Source organism: Plasmodium inui, assembly GCF_000524495.1.
Source record: "Plasmodium inui San Antonio 1 unplaced genomic scaffold supercont1.21, whole genome shotgun sequence".
Classification (NCBI taxonomy): Eukaryota; Apicomplexa; class Aconoidasida; order Haemosporida; family Plasmodiidae; genus Plasmodium; species Plasmodium inui.
In genome coordinates, this window is record NW_008481855.1 from 308939 (window position 1) to 326762 (window position 17824).

A 17824-nucleotide genomic window follows, 5' to 3' on the forward strand; every position below is an offset into this window, starting at 1 on the left:
GTGAAATTTGTTAGAAGCACATTTTTCCAGTTGTAGTTAAAAAGTTTGACAATGTGATTCGGAGTGGAATTGGCAGTGGGATTGTTTCATCTGCGAAGTGCTGTGGGGGGGACCCCTTCCATTTTTTAATTTTTTCCCGACAGGAATTCTGGTGAATGTTTTGCCATTTTATCATATGCACTGAGTGGTTGATTGATTGATTCACTAACTGGTTGGCTGAGTGATTGATCGACTGATTGACTGACTGGTTAATTTTTTTTTTTCTTTTCGACGACGCGACCTCGTATGATGCTCTCTTTCGCCCTTTGCATAGAAATATGCAGTAAATAGGATAGAAGTAGATTTTTTTTTCTTCTTTTTTTTTTTTAAAAAGGCGTTACTTGTCGAATGAGGAGAAAACTTCCAACTTTGAGGGAAGCAGAGGAGTTTCCCTTTTTGTGAACCTCCGTTTGGCATACTCCTTTTCGACTTTCTCAACCAAGGTCACATATGCATTACGTACGCTCGGTGCGTAGTAGCTGACTAGGTGATAGTTCCTAACAAGCTTCCAATTGAGGAGTGGGATTTCTCCGCCGAGGAGAAACTAAAACTGTTTAATTTAACGTGAAAGAGAACGAAGTTAGAAAAAAAAAGTAATGTCCGAGAGGAACGAGCGCATACGACTATCTATGTATATGAGTGTACCTACGCGTGTAACGTGCGTTGGGGGGGGTAGCAATGTGCTGTTCGATGAAAGCGAATGTTGGAAGGATTAAGAGAATCGCCCATTGTCACACATTAATATGTACTTATGCCATTTGAGTGATTAAACCAAACTGCCACAGCCTCTTCAAAATGGATACGCATATGCATGTATGCACATGGTAACTGTGTTGAAATTGTTTTCTTTATCGCTTACACATGTTGCGAATGTTTTTCCTTTTTTTTTTTTTTACTACACAGTGGTTTATGCCATATCGTGGGGGGATTTCATGCAGGCGTCAAGGGACATCATTTCGAAATCACCAGATAGGGTAATGCCGAGCGGAATGAAAGTGCAGAAATGTGATGGTGCGCAAGGAGTGAGCCACACCGTGCAAACACAACTGCTAGACGAAATTAGCAACGTCACGCACGCTGCAACTAAAGTGTTAACTTCTTCCCCTTTTGTAGACAAGATACGTGATAAAGTTGCATAGGCCAACCGAGGCAATTATTTTGAAAGTCACGGATAATAAAAACGTAAGGTCATTTGATCGCCCTCCAGGGAGCGCACCTCTCGCTGTCTTAAAAATTGCATATTGATGCGTGTTTTCTGGTTCACTATATGCACTCCGTTATTATTGTCCGTTTCTCACAACGAATACCTACACAGAGTGTCTCCCTGTCCAAATTCCTCGCAGAGCATAATGTATCGATTAAGCAAAAATGACAACTTAAAGAGGATAGAAGAATTAAATTCCCTTTTTCTGATGTGGAGTTCCAGCGAAAACGCTAACGAGGCCTTCCCGCTCAAGCTTAGCAGTACGGATGGGTGCACACAAATGGATGCATGCAATTGTCAGCATCCTTTTGTGTAAATAAGTAAATGTGTACAGATGGAGCTACCCCTCTGTCAATATGCCTTCCCAAATGCCCTCTCGCTTCAATCCCCCACCCCCTCTACAGGAAGTGCCGATAAAACTACCAGTGACCCCAAGGCAAAAAAGGGCACTTAGGGAAAAAAAAAAAAAAATAAAACCATGTGAATTGTGACAACCCCCCCACTTGGGAAATTACCCTTTTCTTCTGCACAGTTGGGGAAATATTTACGATTCCATGACCCCACAGAGAGTAATTTATTTTACGTTCATTTAGAACTTGGATCCTTTGGAAGTTCGCCCGAATGCTTACGTGTAAGTAAGCGGGGGTTATAATTTCCCTTCCTATAGTCCTCTTACTTGAATAGGACCACGCGCATGTGTATGCATACTTCGATGTTATTTTTTTTATTTTATTATATTTTTTTTATTATTATTTTTTTTTTTTGTTTGTGTGTAATGGAAAATATGAACACGGTGATAATTTTTGGTATACATTTTTGCAAGTGTAAAGTGTATAACACTTTTTTCTTTTTTTGCCCCATTTTTTCTCATATGCACTAATTAACGCAAGCAATTTTATGTAATAAATATGTAGCAATTTGCGTTTTATTGGAAGGTTACTATTTTTTTTTTTTACTTTCCTATCCCTGCAATGTTTAGCTTAAAGCGTAAATATAAAGTGTGCCTGCCTACTTATTATTTTCCGCGGCAGCTTACACTTATACGCGCATATTGACATATATATGACGTGCAATCTGCGCTGGAAAAAAAAATCAACAGCTGGTGGTATGCGAAACTGAAAAATTGGAACATGCGCTTCGTCCAGTTGGCGAAGTGTACAAACGTAGCTGCAAACTTGGCTGATAGAATGTGCCAATAAAAAAAAAAGCGAGAATAACATAAGCATCCCTCTATCTCTGTGACCAGTACATCATTCGACCGCATCGCGCGAAGATATCGAATTGTATGCGATAAGTATTTGCCAATACGAGACATGTAACAGATGGCACAAAAAAAAAAAAAAAAGAAGGCAAGCAAAAGAAGAGAGGCATTTTTTTCTCAATAAAAATACCTCCTCCTTGCTCGGCTTTTCCCCCCGTTCTGTAAATTTCTTTTTTTTTTAAGTTTGACAAAAAAATTTATTTAACCAAATATGCATGCGGAGGGGATGAGGCAAACCGGAACACACTCCCTAATTCACCTTTTCCTTTTACAAAATTTTTATAGGTACAACTGATATGTTTTGCCAGAAGATGTACCCATATGTGTACATGCACACATACACCGTGTGCTTCGTTTTTTTAAGTACACACATAGTGATCTGAAGTTTCAGTAATGCCGAAAGGTTTACCTTTGTATGTATCTTCGTCAGTATCACCAACAGCATCCGATTAGTTCCTCCCCCCGCACAACTGTATGTTTAGAGCGATAACAAATGCGCGCCAGTTTATTCATCCAGCATTGTTTATAAGCACGAGGAATACAAGCGAAGCCAAAAATATAATAAAAAAAGAAAAAAAAAGGAACGAGCTAAATCTCGAGAAAGAGCGCAGATGAATGTTATCACAAGGGGAAGGAAAGGAAAAGGTGGCAACTTTTTTTTTTTTATATAAAAGTGTGGCGTGTTTGTAAAGGTATGCAGAACCCTATGGTTCAGCATAGCTGATCAAGAATTTTTGCACCTAGTGAGACGGGCAGGCAGACGATTAGCCCAAACCGCTAGACCGAATAACGGGAAAAGAAACTGCCAAGAGGCGTGACCAAATGGCAGACGACAAGTCTGGGAAGGGGGCGTACATTAACAACCCAGAGTTCCCGTACAAAAACCTGAACATTAAGAAGATTGAACGGATAAGGAAAAGCGTCAGTCTGGGGAGCAAGTTTCTCGTCCATAAAAATCCAATTAACGATGAGTCGCGAGGAAGAGAACACGTTCCCAAGCAGGGGAATTCGCAAAATTACGCAAATAGCTTAAGCAAAAAATTTAGTCAATCGAAAAATTTTATAGAGAGAAATATTGAAAAAATATCTAGCTTAAGCAAAAAGAATGACATGTTCTTGAAGACCAAAAAGACATGTAACAGGAGCCACGTGGTGGGTCATGACATATACAAGGATGCAAAGAGGGACATAAAGGAGAAGGCCACTACGGTTTCCAGTGTCGGCCCGCTAAAAAATAGGGCAACGGGGGACACTTCTCGGAACAGTGGTAATGGCAATCACAACGGCAATAACCACGGCAATAACAGCCTTTTAAGCAAAACCTCAGTGAACTATCCGAAACAAAAAATTACACTCGTCCATGCAAAACACAAAAGGGCAGAGTGCGATTCGGCCAGAAACAAGACGTCTTCTGCGTATGGTCATAACCACGGGGAGGAGGCTCCGAGAATTGCGAGAAAGTTTCCGGTAATTGGAGAGAGGGGGAATAGACACCACGTGGTCACCAATCTTGAGAGGCCCAGAAGCTTTTCCAGGCACGACGTCGACGGTGGCGGGGCGGCCTGCACTGCTAAGCTTGGCAGCTATGCGGCGAGTCATGCTTCTTCCAACCATGCAGCTGCTAACCACAGCAACAGTAATGCTCTTCTCAGAAGACAGAAAACATTTCTGGGTGAAGACGCGGCAGGCCAAAATCGCACGGAGAAAGCGCCCTCCACAAAAATCGGTAGCAGAACCGCGGGTCATGACAGAAGCGAAACGCATTTGAGGAAAAAAGCACAGATACGTAACGGAATAATAAAAAAGAACGAATGGGTCGATATAACGAATAACATCACCATCACCCAGGAGGAGATAGCCAAAAATAAGAAGCGACAAACCAATGCACAAGTCACACTTTACCACGAAGATAAGGATAAGCATGTCACAAATGAAGGAAAGAAAAAAATGGAAAAGAAATTAAAAGAAAGCTCAAACGTAGTATCACCTTATGAGGAGCATGAAATGAAAAATAAACGAAGCGATTATGTAAGGGATAGGAAAATAAAACGCGAGGGTACCTTAGAAAGTCACAGAAGTGGAGACAACGAGATTGGACAGCTAGAATATGATGGTTCTGGTGAAGGGGTGGATATAGATTGTACGAACCATCAACGGAAACTTAAACCGACAGATGAGGGGGAGCATATGTACACGCAATATAATCTCCCAAATGGTTATCATTACGGTGGAGGTGGCGCTGAAAAGGATGGTCGTGGAAGCACTGAGATGTGCGAATCGGGTGCGGGAGATGATGTAAATGAGGAAAAGGAAGCAGTCGATGAAGACAACGAAGAAGAGGTCGCCGTCGCAGAGGAATCGCAAGGAAGTGGAGGAGACCGCGCCCTGCAGAAACAGGCCAACAAGATAACTCCACCAATCTGTAATAACAATGACGCAGAGACAGGAAAAAAAGATTTTCCAGAAAAATCGATAAGCCTAAACGACAATTCTTCCATCGATACGGTTACAAATTACAGTCTGCAAAGTAAGAAAGACTATCAAAGTTGGGGGGACAAAATAAAGTTAAAAAATGGAACAACTAAAAAACTGCGAAGCTTTGACTATACGTCCCAAACGATGCACAACGAAACGGGTAAAGCTTTTTCTTCTCGATATGCACATTTGGACTCACTTGAAAAAAAAAAAAATGAAGAAAGAGTTAGAGATAATAAAAATGTAAACGAATTTTTTGGAAATGTTAGAAGCAGCATTGGAGCGCTTGACGAATTACTGTGGAGGCGGCTTGCGAACTTAAAAGGGAGAAGAGTCCCACCAAGTGGAATGCGTGTGATGAATGGGGGGAAGGAAGAAGGTGCCTACAATGGTACTACAACGATTAGGGGATCAAATGAACGTCTCACCTCGCGTGATAATTATTCAATAGATGAGTATCGAGTCGACGGGGGAAAATCCATTCAGGAGCATTCTTCTGCCAAATATAGGGAAGGACAAAGTGACGAAATGGAGGAGCCCTCTGAGGAGCCAAAGGGGATGGCGATGACATCCATCAAGAGTGAAGAAAATTACCTCATTGATCGAAATCGTTATAATAATATCAAAACAGAGGGGCAGAAGGAAATCGAGGAGATTAAACATAAGCAACAAGTGGACACGCATTATGACGAAATTGAGCAGCAAAAGATAGTTACCGAAATGGAAAAGTTAGATGATAGAGCGTGCGATGAGTACGCTAAAGAAAGTGACAGTGCACACTCAGATAAAAAATTATCGGATCCACCTTTAGTGCAAGACGCGCAGATGCGCACATGTGCCAACGGTTTGGAGAATGTAATCGAGGAACGAGATTCTCCAAGGGAGGAAAGAAATACACTAAATGAGGATACACTTAAAAAAGAGTTTGCCAATTCATATGACTACGAGTTCTCCAGCTCGCGTAAAGCGAATCATAGCCTTTCTGGAAGTAACTTTTCTCCTCTGCACAAAAATTATTCGACCGAAGGGGAAAACCTAGACAATGCAAACGAGGGCGAAGCACACAGTGACGATGACGACTATAAATCCGTAACGGAGAAGAACTCGGCGAAGGACGAGATGGAGGAGGGGGTACAAGTAGAAAACACGGACGAGAAGGAGGAGCAAATGGGAGAAGAAATGGAGGAGGAACTGAAAGAAGAAATGAAGGAGGAAATGAAAGAAGAAATGGAAGAAGAAATGGAAGAAAAGAACGAGGTAAAAGAGGAAGCAAAGGAAGAGGAAGAAGAAGAAGAAGAAGAGAAAGAAGAAAAAGAGGACGAAAAAGAAAAAGGGGAAATACTGAATGATCTGCCAAATGATGACAAAAATGCAGCCAATGATAAAAACCACGATGGAAGCATCCCCAAAGAACAGTCTTACGGAGAAGAAGGACACTCCAAGGAGCCTAACAGAGGCTATTTTGACAAGAGCATTAATGAGGACTCAGTGGAGGAGGAACATTTGTACGACGTCCCCGAATGTGCGAAGATTCCTAGTAGGGTCTTATTAGCAGTAAATGGGAAAGACGCACAAAGAGGTGTGCAAAAAAATGCTCACGACGATTCGGTGCAATTTAATAAGTTGGGTGGGGAGCCCTTCGCAGGAAGACGCGGAATAGTCAGGGCTGATGAAGGCACAGATCATCGTGGAGATAAGCCAGATGAGCAGGATGAGGATAAACACAAGTTCCTGTGTAGCTCCAACGACACTTACCATGTAGATGTATTGAAGTTGTACAATAATAAGCTATCCCACGAAGGGGGGAACAAAAAGAACAATAAACTTATAAACAAAAATATGATTTTGAAGGAAATATTCGGCTCGAATTATGAGTCCAGCTTGAAAAATGATCTCAACGAGTCGAGTAATGTGATGGGAGGCGAGGAGGAACCGGCGGAGGACGACGGGGACGAAACGAGAAACGTCGCGGAAGAAGAAGTGGCGGAGGAAAACGCAGAAGGAGACCCAGAGGAAAAGGCGCAAAATTACCTACACGAGGACATAACCGAGAACGAGCCGTCGAAGAAAAACGATGCAATCATAAGCCATGGTAATTACCACCATTATGTAAGCAACAAATCGATCGGAAGAGATATCCACGAGCCGTTCCAGTCTCAGTTTGATAAAAGTAACAGCGTGGAGAAAGACTTGTTTGGAAGTGAGCTAGCCAACGACGAGGATTCGTTGCTTAAAAGGTATGAAGAGACTTCCTCTCCCCTGATTTTATCCAAGCCCTTGTTTAACGACAAAACAAGTGAAAGCAGTTATAACACAAGTGTGTTAATGGGGCGAGCAAAAAACGAATCTCTGACATTTAGGGACACCACCACAGGGGGAAATAGCCATAAGGATAGAAACCGTAACGGTGATGTCCTCTTAAAAAAGAAAGGGCTGAAAAATTTAGAGGAAACGCCAAGTTACACAGAGGAAAAGCGAACGCATACTGCTGATGAGTTTTCGAGCGAATATAAGGGAGGCGGATATACATCGGAGGCAGAGTCGGACCAGGTGGTGGTAGGCAAAGCACAGGACCCAGCGATGCATGCGCGTGATGTTGTGACGCAGGGGTGGGGAGAATATTACGACGATGGGGGAGACAGATATGGGGAAAGCAGCGATGCAAAGAGGGTGGAACAAGTGGTTACCGAAAACGAAATGGTCAAAATTGAGGGGATAGGCGAAAGCGCTGCTCGGGAGGAAGTTAACAACAGAGCACCGAATGAAGAGAAAAGGGAACCAACGGAGGGACTCTTTGCAAAAAAGAGAAAGGGAAGCAAGCAGCCATATGACCATTACATTGATCAGTATGAACAGGGCTTCGATGTGGTGAACCAGAAGGCAGGTGAAAGGAAGAGGAAAGAAATAGACGAGGAAATAGGGAAGTATGAAACGAGGAAGGACAGTCAAGGTGGGCAGTACCGCAGTTATAAGGATTACGTAAAAGGGGAAGAAGTGGAAGGGAGAAAGCACATCGGAGAAGAACCCAGGGCAGAGGACACGGGAGTACCAACAGAGGAGGATAATCCAAAGCATCCTCACAAAACAGCATGGACGCGAAAAGCGCAACGCACCAGTGACGGAGTAGCGAACACAGAGAATGAGTTGACACATGGACATAATGAAACCCATGGCGAGAAAAAAAACAATGCCATTTGGAAATACAGGGATAAGAAGTTCCTAATCTATAGAGACAAATTATTTGAAGAAAAAGAAAGGGAAGAAAACCAAAGGAAGTCCCACATGAAGGACGAACTGTTAGACACGCATTATGGCAAGAAGTGTGATGTAAATAAAGAGAGGGAATATTTATTCGACTCTATAAGCGATAATTATAATTATGATTACCTGAAGAAGGGAAGGAGTGGCAAGAGAAGCTCCCAGATGATGAATTTGTATGAAAGCATTAAAAGCAGAATGGAAGCTGGCGGAAACAAGGAAAGTGACAATAGCAACTTGAAGAGCGCCATAAGTGACGACTACTATTTGGACTACATAAAAAATAGGAGAAAACATAGCAACAAATATGAAGGCAAAAAAAGTGGAGTAGATAACTATAACAAGGCTCAGCAAAGCAGCAACGAAAACGAGTTCACGCTAAACAAAAGGAAAAGAAAGAATATATTCCAAAGTGACAGCCTGATAAATGATAGCAAAGATGAACCAAATTTTGATCTGCCACGTAACAATAATGAATTCCTGGATAATGTGAAGAAAAAAATAAAAAAAATTGACCATATAGAATGTAGCCATCTATCCTATGGGAACAGTGAATGCTCCAAGGCAGCTGCGTTGTATAGCAGCATAAACGAAACAACAAATAGTAGCCACACCATCGTATCGAAGAGGAGCAAATATATTTTGAAACACTCGAATGCTTCCTCTCTTTATGATGACGTCCCTTTGTTTTTTAACTTTGTTAACTGTAGTTCAATCGTGCTAGGATCCGAAATTATATATGTCACAGATGAGACGTATGGGAAGTGCGAAAATATTTTAAAAGACAAACCATTCAACACGGCCAACATGGAAAGGGGTTACTATGAAAATTGCTCCAATGACCTCTATAACGCGACGAATAGTAATTTGAGCATTGGCATAGGCCACCAGAGGGAGCGCTTAGACGACATGGGTGATAAAGGAAAGGTTGCCAATTTGTTGGGCGAACCAGTGAACTGTTCTAGTGACGAGAGGATTGGGGGGGGAAGCGGTTATCTCAAATTATGCGAAGACTCAGGTAAATGGGGGGAATGCCCGGGGTGGCTCACCAAAAGAAGAATAAAAAAATATTTCGATTTCTGCATAGTGAAACTGTGCAAACCGACCCTCATCAAAGGAATCGACATTGACACGAATAATTTTTTGGGAAACTACGCTCCGTATGTTTCTATCGAAGGGGCGTACATCGAAGACGATATGTTAATGAGTGCGGAGTCGTTTGCGAAATATGTGGACCGACTTAAATACAAGAAGAAGAAAAAAAACGATTTCATGTTTGAGAAGGACTTTTTTTCGCATCACCCCTCTCGGGGGAGGAGCCGCGAAAGGGAGGGAGCACAAAACGAGAATGGTGAATGCAGCAAGACAGGTGATGCCAGCAACAGGAATAACGATCGTAGCTCTGACGCAGAGAGGAAAGATCTGTTCCTATCGAGCCGGAACAGCAGCCGGGAAAACCGCTACTGGAGCAATGACCGCAGACATCTGGGCGACCACGTGCTCAACAATAGGGAAGAAGTAGAATTGGTGATAGACGGGAAAACATATTTTAAAAGAAACAAATATTTTTATGAACCCATTTTGATAGATCCCCTTGACAAGTCGGACCAGGAGTATGAAAATTATTTGGAAATTCTAAGGTATAATGATAAGTATAAAAAATTGAGGACTAACCCTAAGTCGACGTCTTTTGTGGCCAACGGAAATGAGTATCGCTACATAGACAATAAATTGTACACGCTTGTGGATGTAACGAGGGAGATATCTAGTAGGTATCCAGGAATCCACAAGGGGTGCTTGTTAAGGAGCTCCTCTTCCCCACTGGGCGCGGAGAGGAATGGGGCTAACAGTGGCGAGGGGAGGGATTATTCCATTGGTGACCGCTATGGAGATCATTTCGTCGTAGTGGAGGGAGGTGGCCTTGGCGGAGCAGAGCGCCTTGAGAAGTACCGCACGGGGAGGGCAGCCAACGGGAATCGGCACGAGAATGGCGAAGATGATGAAGATGGCAAGAATGGTGAATTTGGTAAGAATGGCCAAAATGGCGAAAATAGCGAGAATGACGAAAATAGCCAGAATAGCGAAGAGGAGGAGGAGCGGAGCACGTTCCTCGCGAACTCGTACAACTCAAACACGCTCTTTTTAGACAACGATTACTCAATAGAAAAGAAAATCTATAACGACCTGCACAAGCAGTATCAATGGGTATCCATCCTAGAGGACGAAAGGATGAATCCTGGATTTAAAAACTACAATCATAACTGTTTCAACATAAACACGTGTAACAAAATATTTACGCACCTGATTGTGTGTTTGCTCCCCGACGGAGGAATAAACAAGTTGCGAGTGTATGGAGAGATAAAGATAAGTGAAAAGGTTCGAAAAAAAAGTTACAAAAAGACGATTAACGTATGTGATATTCTAGACGGATCCCACGTCGTTTACACAACTGACGAGTTGTATGGAAAATCCGAAAACATATTGATCGATCAGAACTCGGAGTATATTATGGGGTGGCAAACAAGAAGACTCATCAATAGGCCCCTACGTTACGTTGAAAATTTGACGATAAATAACATGTCCTCCATATTTTTTAACAACAACTATTGCATAATTAAGTTGAGTTTTATCACCAGCATTAAGTATATAGAAATTAATACCATATTTTATGAGTACAATTTTCCCTTGTGTGTCTCTATTGACTACTGCTATATGAAGGAAGTACACTCGGAGGAGAAGTCCAAGCAGATTCAATTTTTTGGTGAAAATATTGAGAACATTCAATGGAAGGAGCTTCTCCCCCTGTCCTACATTAAGGGGAACCATATCAACTTCTTCACGGTGAATGGCAGCAGCTCTGACGTGGCAACTTTGCCCGACATGGTGTCCTCACACCTCCGTCTGAACATATACCCCGACGGGGGTATAAACACGATCAAAGCGTACGGCACGGTGGTGGAGGTGTAGCGGGCAAAGAAGGGTGAGAGCGGAGGATGGAAGTGAAGAAGTGCTCGGGACAGTGCCCACTGCGTCATCGGGTGCGAACGTAACCACGACTCATCGCTTATCATTCTTATATGCTTCCCTGCTCCAGCTGGGGAGAGAAAAGAAGCTGCTTCCTCATATGCGTAACCCTCTTTGAATGAAAATCATCCTGCTCGCCACGGTCACTACGCCCCTCTTAAAATACTCCTGTTACATTTACATGTGGATCCGTTTGTTTCACCAGTATGTTTTAAACACGTCCACGGTTGCGGCAGTGGCAACCGGCGGATGTGGCACCGTTGAAATCCTTCTACATGGCGATTGCTTTTCTTTTTTTTTTTCGTTCAACTTGTCCCTGTTTTATTCGTTTCTAAAGCCTGTTATTATTTTGTTATGTGTCAATTATTTGCTCATTTATGTACCATTAATATGTTTCTTTTTTTTTTTTTTTTTGGGGGGGGACCACTTGGATAGGAGCTGCCAATTTGCTCAACTGGAACGGCGACTTTTCCTAAACTAAAGCAGACGTGTGAGTTTGAGTTTGCGGCATTATGATATTGCTACTTTGCGTGGGAAGAAATAAGGTGGCACGTACGTAGCAGAAGTGGAACTGCCAATGTAGAGGTATTGTTCGCCATTATGCGGTGCTTTGAAGCGTGAAAAATAGGAAAGAGCAGGAGAAGTAGCCCTTTAGCGCAAAAACGTAGTCAAAGTGGTAGTGTGTGACAGGCGCAAAAAATACTAGTGGCAGTTCGACGAAAACACATTTAGCTCCGTGAACATTTGACCCCCTTCTACACTGCAAACGGGAGGAAAGTATTAACATTCGAGCGTGTGGAACGGTAGGGGAAATAAAGCATTTCGCCCTGGAAGAGTTAATTAGTATTTTCACCATATAGATAACCTCCCCTATATGTTTCTCTTGGCTGCGGGTACAGCTCCTTATTCAAGCACACGTATGTGCTCGCGTGCATTCTTGTCGTTTTCTGCGGCCATATATACGTCACGATAGTAGCACGACAGAAAGGGAAGCACCCCAAATAGGAGAAGAGAAACATTCTGAGTCCTCCCCCCTCCATACATACATATACACACACGTGTAGTCCGATTTGACATTTATCCAGCCCCTATTCAACACAACAGGAGGACAGAAAGATGAAAGGAATTATCGTTATTCTGTACCTCATTCTGACACATCTCTGTTTTGGCTTTAAAAATTTCACGCCCAATCAGGCTCTGAATGTTGTATCCAGAAGGGGGAGCCCAAGTAGCAGGTTCTCGCAAAATCTGCATGAGTCTAAGAGCATAGATCTGGCCAATGACCTGAAGGAGAATGACCTGATTCCGAACGTCAAAGTTATGGTACAATGAGGATCGGCACTCTGGTAGAATTCGCGGCCGGAGATGAAGCTCCAGATGAGTGGCCGTTCTTCCAGTCGCTTTGTTCACATGGTGGCTTCGTACCTCCCGTCGATTTGTTCATCCGATCGCTTTATTCCTCCGATCCCTTTGTTCGTCGTACAGCACTGTAATCTGCGTTATTTATTACCTTTTTTTTTCGCCAGATCGATGTGAAAAACATGAGTGGCACGGACCAGCCGGGGGAGGAAGACGATTTCAAAGCCATGGACACACACGAGCTGTTTAAGAACAAGAAAATATTATTGATCAGCCTCCCTGGAGCTTTCACCCCCACATGCACGTCCAAAATGATACCGCAGTATGAAGACGAATATGATTTCTTCATTAAGGAAAACAGATTTGACGACATCTACTGCATCACGAACAATGACATTTTTGTGTTAAGAAGCTGGTTTAAAGATATGAAAATAAAAAATGTGAAATATGTTAGTGATGGGAATAGCTCCTTTACCGAACGTATGAATATGCTTGTGGATAAGTCCAACTTCTTTATGGGTATGAGACCTTGGAGATTTGTTGCTATAGTGGAAAATAACATCCTAATAAAAATGTTTCAAGAAAAAGATAAGCAACATAATATGCAGACCGATCCGTATGAAGTTTCGTCCGTTGCTGCTGTTAAGGAGTTCCTTCGACAGAATCAGCTCTGAGGAAGCAGGGGGAGAAGTGGGATGGGTTGACTCTGTCGAATTGTTGAGATGATTCCCAATGTTTAGAGTTCCCAACCGTTTGTGAGGGTTCAAACGAAAGGCGCATTCCATCGAAGTGTCTTTCCCTTCTGGTGCACGGAAGTGAACTTCGTCAGTCATTTGGCATTTTTCGAAAAGCTCATCTGAACCTTTGCAGTTATTTGTTTACATTAGCGTAATTATTTATTTATTTTTTCTTTTTTTTTTGCATTCTTTATTTGACACGCGGGTGTGAACGGGGGAAGGGAGATGAATTTTCCCCCGGTGGAGTGAAATTGTGTGTGCACAGGGGGTCTGTAGGCCCCGTTGGGAACTTTCAACGAACTTCTCTGCGCGGTGCGCCAGGTGTCCGTATTGTGCAAAGCGTGCAAATCGTGGGAAGAGTGCCTGCACAGTCTCATTTGTACATTTGACTATTTTTAATTAATTTGGCAAACATAAATGGGTGTTCACTTAAACAGTTGTTAGAAAAAAAAAAAGTTTTATTGTTTCTGGCTTGGCTGGTGCTTACTAGCCAGGCCTCGTATGCGTCTACATGAGCATTTCTGCACAAGCAGGGGTATTATTACTACACCAATGGGCAGACCGCAGGTCGGCATACGCGAGGGCTATTTTTAAAGAGCAGGTTGGAATGAAAAGCATCCAAGTGTGTACTCCAATTTGACAGTTGCTGCCAAACGTTGCCTTGTTAAGAGGTGAATGGGGTGTCACATTGGGTAGGGCAATCCATACGTGTGTGGATCACACATATAGAGGGGTAGTGGTGAAGATCACGATTATATGCTTCATATGGCTAGGGATTGCCCCACGGATATGAACAGATATATCAACGCGTTTCAATATAGCGCACAGCGGATGGGAGGAGAGAGTCCCGACTAAGACACCTATCCAATTCAGCTGCAATTTGACGCGCAATTCCCTCCCTTTCAACGGATGGTCATATTCTCCATACCAGCACAGTTGTTCAGAAAGATTCTCTTAAAAAGATCGTCATCATTAATATTCTTCATGGTTTCTATATTATTATTCTGGACTTGTAATTCGTTTTCTATTTTGTGTCTCTGCTTTGGCTTCACTTTGTCAATAATGATAATGCTGTAGTTGTCCTCTTTCTCTAAATATAAGCTGATGTCATTGTCGAAGGTGTGTTTTCTTAGGTCATATGCGTTTACATAATCTCCTGGTTTTAAATGACCAGCGTTACACGTTTTGGTGAGTATTGTGTTTCCCTCGGATTCGTCGTACAACTCGACGAATGCGTAGACGAGTTTATCCAGCTTTACTTTTCTCGAGGAGGATTTGCAACTCTTCGTGTCTGCGAGTGAGCCGTTGTCTTCGTTGAGTTCGAGGAGGTCATCGGGGGAGACTTCCTCCACGGTGTTTGAGCTGACCGAATTTTTCGTTTTCCTCTTCAAGTTAACGTTTTTATGCTTGGCTCGGATCGACCGGTTTGACGCTCCCTTCTCTCGTCCATTCAGGGATACATTATCCTCTTGCGCAGCGTCTTCAATGGAGTCACGACACCTGGAATTGGTAGAGGCGGCACTGGTTGCGGAGGCACTGCTAGCCGAGGCACCACATCTCCTCTCATTCTTGGAATACGAGTCGCTGTCGATGTACTCCACATTGAGTATGAGGAAGACCTTGGAGTCTGCCTCGCTCAGAAGGGGAAGGAAGGGGTGCTTGTTGTACCGCTCTTGCGATATATGAGCAGAGTTAGAGGAACAAAAAGGATTAATCAATATGATGAATATGGACACGTGCAGGCAAAGGTAGAAGGAGCTCTTGATTCCATACTTGATGGATAAATCTTTCGGGAAAAAAATCAAATCGTATTTACATATGGGACAGATGTCGATAGAAAATGAGTACAAATAATTGTACGTGTTATTATTCGCATCGTGGTTTATCAAATGCTTCGAGTTTTTACATTTTGACATGGTCTTGCTTAATATGAAATCGCAGAATTTCAGGGCATCTGTTCGTGACAAAAAATGGAAGTCTAAGCCATCCGGGTTGGACACTATGTTAATAATATTTTCGTTCATATTATATTTTAATAGTAAGCTTTCCAGAAACAGGAGTGTTTTTTTATGTTCCACTTTCTGCCTAACCGACACGCAAGTGTTGTATGTGTAGGGAGTATAAGTCTTCTTGCAGTCATCACATTGGGTGTATTTTATTACGTAATGTAAAATTAACTCCATCTCGCTGATGAAATTGTTTATCAATTCTTCTTGCACGCTGAGGTGGATTTTGATTCTTTTGCTGTGCGGTTCTGTATATAAGAATTTTGCGTCCAATATTTTTAGCTTTTTCAATTTATTCACTTTTTTTAAGCATAAGGCTAGTAATTCCTTGCTCTCCAATTCGCAATATACCCACCTGTTGTGTAGGTACCTCTTGCACTCGCGGCAGTAGTATATCAGGTAGGTGTCTTTATTTATGTTGATGCTACTACTTTCTACGTTTTGTAAAATGCAGTTGTTGCACATTTTGGATGTGTTCGCCTTTATGCTGTCTCCGCACAGGATGCACGCAATCAGTTGCATGTTGTCGTTTTGTTGGTTCACCGCGGAGTCCACGTTTTCGTAGTCCTTCCCGTTAGCTGCGGGGTGGAAGTCATGGGGAGCATTCCCATTGAGGGTATTCCCATTTGGTATTAGCCCATTTGGAGCTTCCCCATTTGGCCTGCCGTTTCCCCCTTTTCCAACCCCCTGCATGGAGTTCAGAATGTCGACGAAGGAGGAGGCACGGAAATTATTTAGACTCTCGTTGTACGACTTTTCGAAGTCTGCGCGTTCCGTTTTAACCTCCATTTGGGCCTTCATCTTGGCCTCCATTTTGGCCTCCGCTTCAATCTGCGTTTCCGCTTTTTCTCCCCCTTCGTCGTTCTTTTTATTCGCAGCCATCTCGTCAATCTCGCCACCCTGCAGTTTGTCCTTCAAAAAGACGGAGTTTTGCTCATTCTTCGCGCACTCACGCTTGTCGAATTTGACATACATTGGCTCTTTCTCCTTGTCCTTGTATTCGTTCTGTTTGCTGCGCGCAGCGAACAGCTTGTGCTGGGTCTCCTGTGCTGCGAAAAACTTGAGCTGAGTGTGCAATCGCCTATTCTGGCTGTCCTCGCTGGAGAAGAGGTTGTGCTCGTTTTCGTTGCATAAACTGCCATTGGGGGTGTGTTCTTCTTTCCCCCAGCATCGTCCACCGTTTCGTTCACCGCTGCTGCCGCACTGTGCCCAACTGATTTTCACAAAGTCGTTCGCCTTGCAGTGACTCTTCTTATCGTCACTTGGTTGGGCATCACGTTGCTTATCATCACGTTGCTGACCGTTACTGTGCTTCCCCTCGTCCGTGGCTGTGTGTGAAGCATCCCCATTTTGGTGTCCCTCCAAAGAGCCGCCATCCATCTTTACGTCTTCTTTTTTCGCATTTGCCCCATCCTCATCAAGGAGGAAACTGACTTTCTTTGTGACTTTTTTCTTCGGCATCGATTCGCTGGGGCTTTCTTCATTCGTCAAGTCTACCGTCTTTTCAGTTACTTCCTTTTCGCCATTTTGATAAGTTTCTTCCTTTTTTAAATTGCTCATTTTGCTCTGTTTTTCTTCTTTTTTTTGGAAAATCTATGTAGGTATTTATTCAAGGCGGGAAAAAAAGTGGCAAAAAAGGAAAGAAAAAAAAGAAGTAAAAAAAGAAATAATCTGTCAATGGGTTAAAAGGAACTCCTCACAGAGTAGAATATTCTACTTGAGAATGTCGTTCCTTTCATAATGCGGTTTGTTCATTGCAGGTAAAGGAAAGATTCTGCACAGTATTTCCTTCCTCTAAAAATTAAGGGGTATATGTTCTCAAAAATATTTCCCAAAATCGTCGTCCTTCTGGTATTTTGTTCTCGTATTATCTTTACACGTACGATTTGTACTTCTTCCCATTTATCGTTTATCCGTTTATCCATTTTTTTTTTTTTTTTCCACCTTGTTGCCAGTTTTTTTGGATGGATTTTATCTCAATGTGGTTTTTTCAAAATGGAAGGCAAGATTTTCTCTGCAGGGCTGAAGGAAGAAAAATTATTCCGACGGTGTCGCATTACGGAGGAGCATTAAAAAGGCGCATGCTTTTCAGCCCTGTTCGCTTCGACGGTTTTTGTGAACCTTTCCAGAGTTACTTGTGGCTTCCGTTTTTTTTTCCCCGAAAAAGGGAGTATGCACAAATGTACATGTTTACACGTTTATATTTTTACATGTTTATATGTTTATGTGCGCGCAGGAATGCTCCCTTTCTTCAATGACCTCGTACTCATGATGTTACCCTGTCTGAGCACTTTTATTCTCCAACCGCGTCAACAAAATTCTTCGGAAAGGCCATAGTGCAGGGTTGGTGGGCGGATCGAGGTATTCCTATAACCCCATGCGCGTCGCATTATTTAGCTCGTGTATGCGTTGCGTTTGCCTTTTATACCGCGATTGGCGCTACTTCCTTTTGGCTTTTCCC

The 17824-nt window shown here is 42.7% G+C and overlaps 4 protein-coding genes across 4 annotated transcripts; 3 read left to right on the forward strand and 1 right to left on the reverse strand.

Annotated features, from left to right (window-relative positions):
• Positions 1 to 1028: 1028 nt before the first annotated feature.
• On the forward strand, positions 1029 to 1697 carry C922_04297 (signal recognition particle subunit SRP9; the record flags this gene model as incomplete). The annotated part of the gene is made up of 4 exons (XM_008819882.1): positions 1029 to 1127; positions 1153 to 1221; positions 1383 to 1503; positions 1648 to 1697. 4 exons carry the CDS (start codon positions 1029 to 1031, stop codon positions 1695 to 1697), a joined length of 339 nt encoding a protein of 112 aa, XP_008818104.1.
• Positions 1698 to 3326: 1629 nt separating this feature from the next.
• Positions 3327 to 11204, forward strand: C922_04298 (allantoicase; the record flags this gene model as incomplete). The annotated part of the gene is made up of 1 exon (XM_008819883.1): positions 3327 to 11204. The coding sequence occupies one exon, from the start codon at positions 3327 to 3329 to the stop codon at positions 11202 to 11204; it is 7878 nt and encodes a 2625-aa protein (XP_008818105.1).
• A 1173-nt stretch (positions 11205 to 12377) lies between these two features.
• C922_04299 (hypothetical protein) lies at positions 12378 to 13294 on the forward strand (the record flags this gene model as incomplete). The annotated part of the gene is made up of 2 exons (XM_008819884.1): positions 12378 to 12584; positions 12788 to 13294. The coding sequence occupies 2 exons, from the start codon at positions 12378 to 12380 to the stop codon at positions 13292 to 13294; spliced, it is 714 nt and encodes a 237-aa protein (XP_008818106.1).
• A 965-nt stretch (positions 13295 to 14259) lies between these two features.
• On the reverse strand, positions 14260 to 16923 carry C922_04300 (hypothetical protein; the record flags this gene model as incomplete). The annotated part of the gene is made up of 1 exon (XM_008819885.1): positions 14260 to 16923. The coding sequence occupies one exon, from the start codon at positions 16921 to 16923 to the stop codon at positions 14260 to 14262; it is 2664 nt and encodes an 887-aa protein (XP_008818107.1).
• Positions 16924 to 17824: the final 901 nt, after the last annotated feature.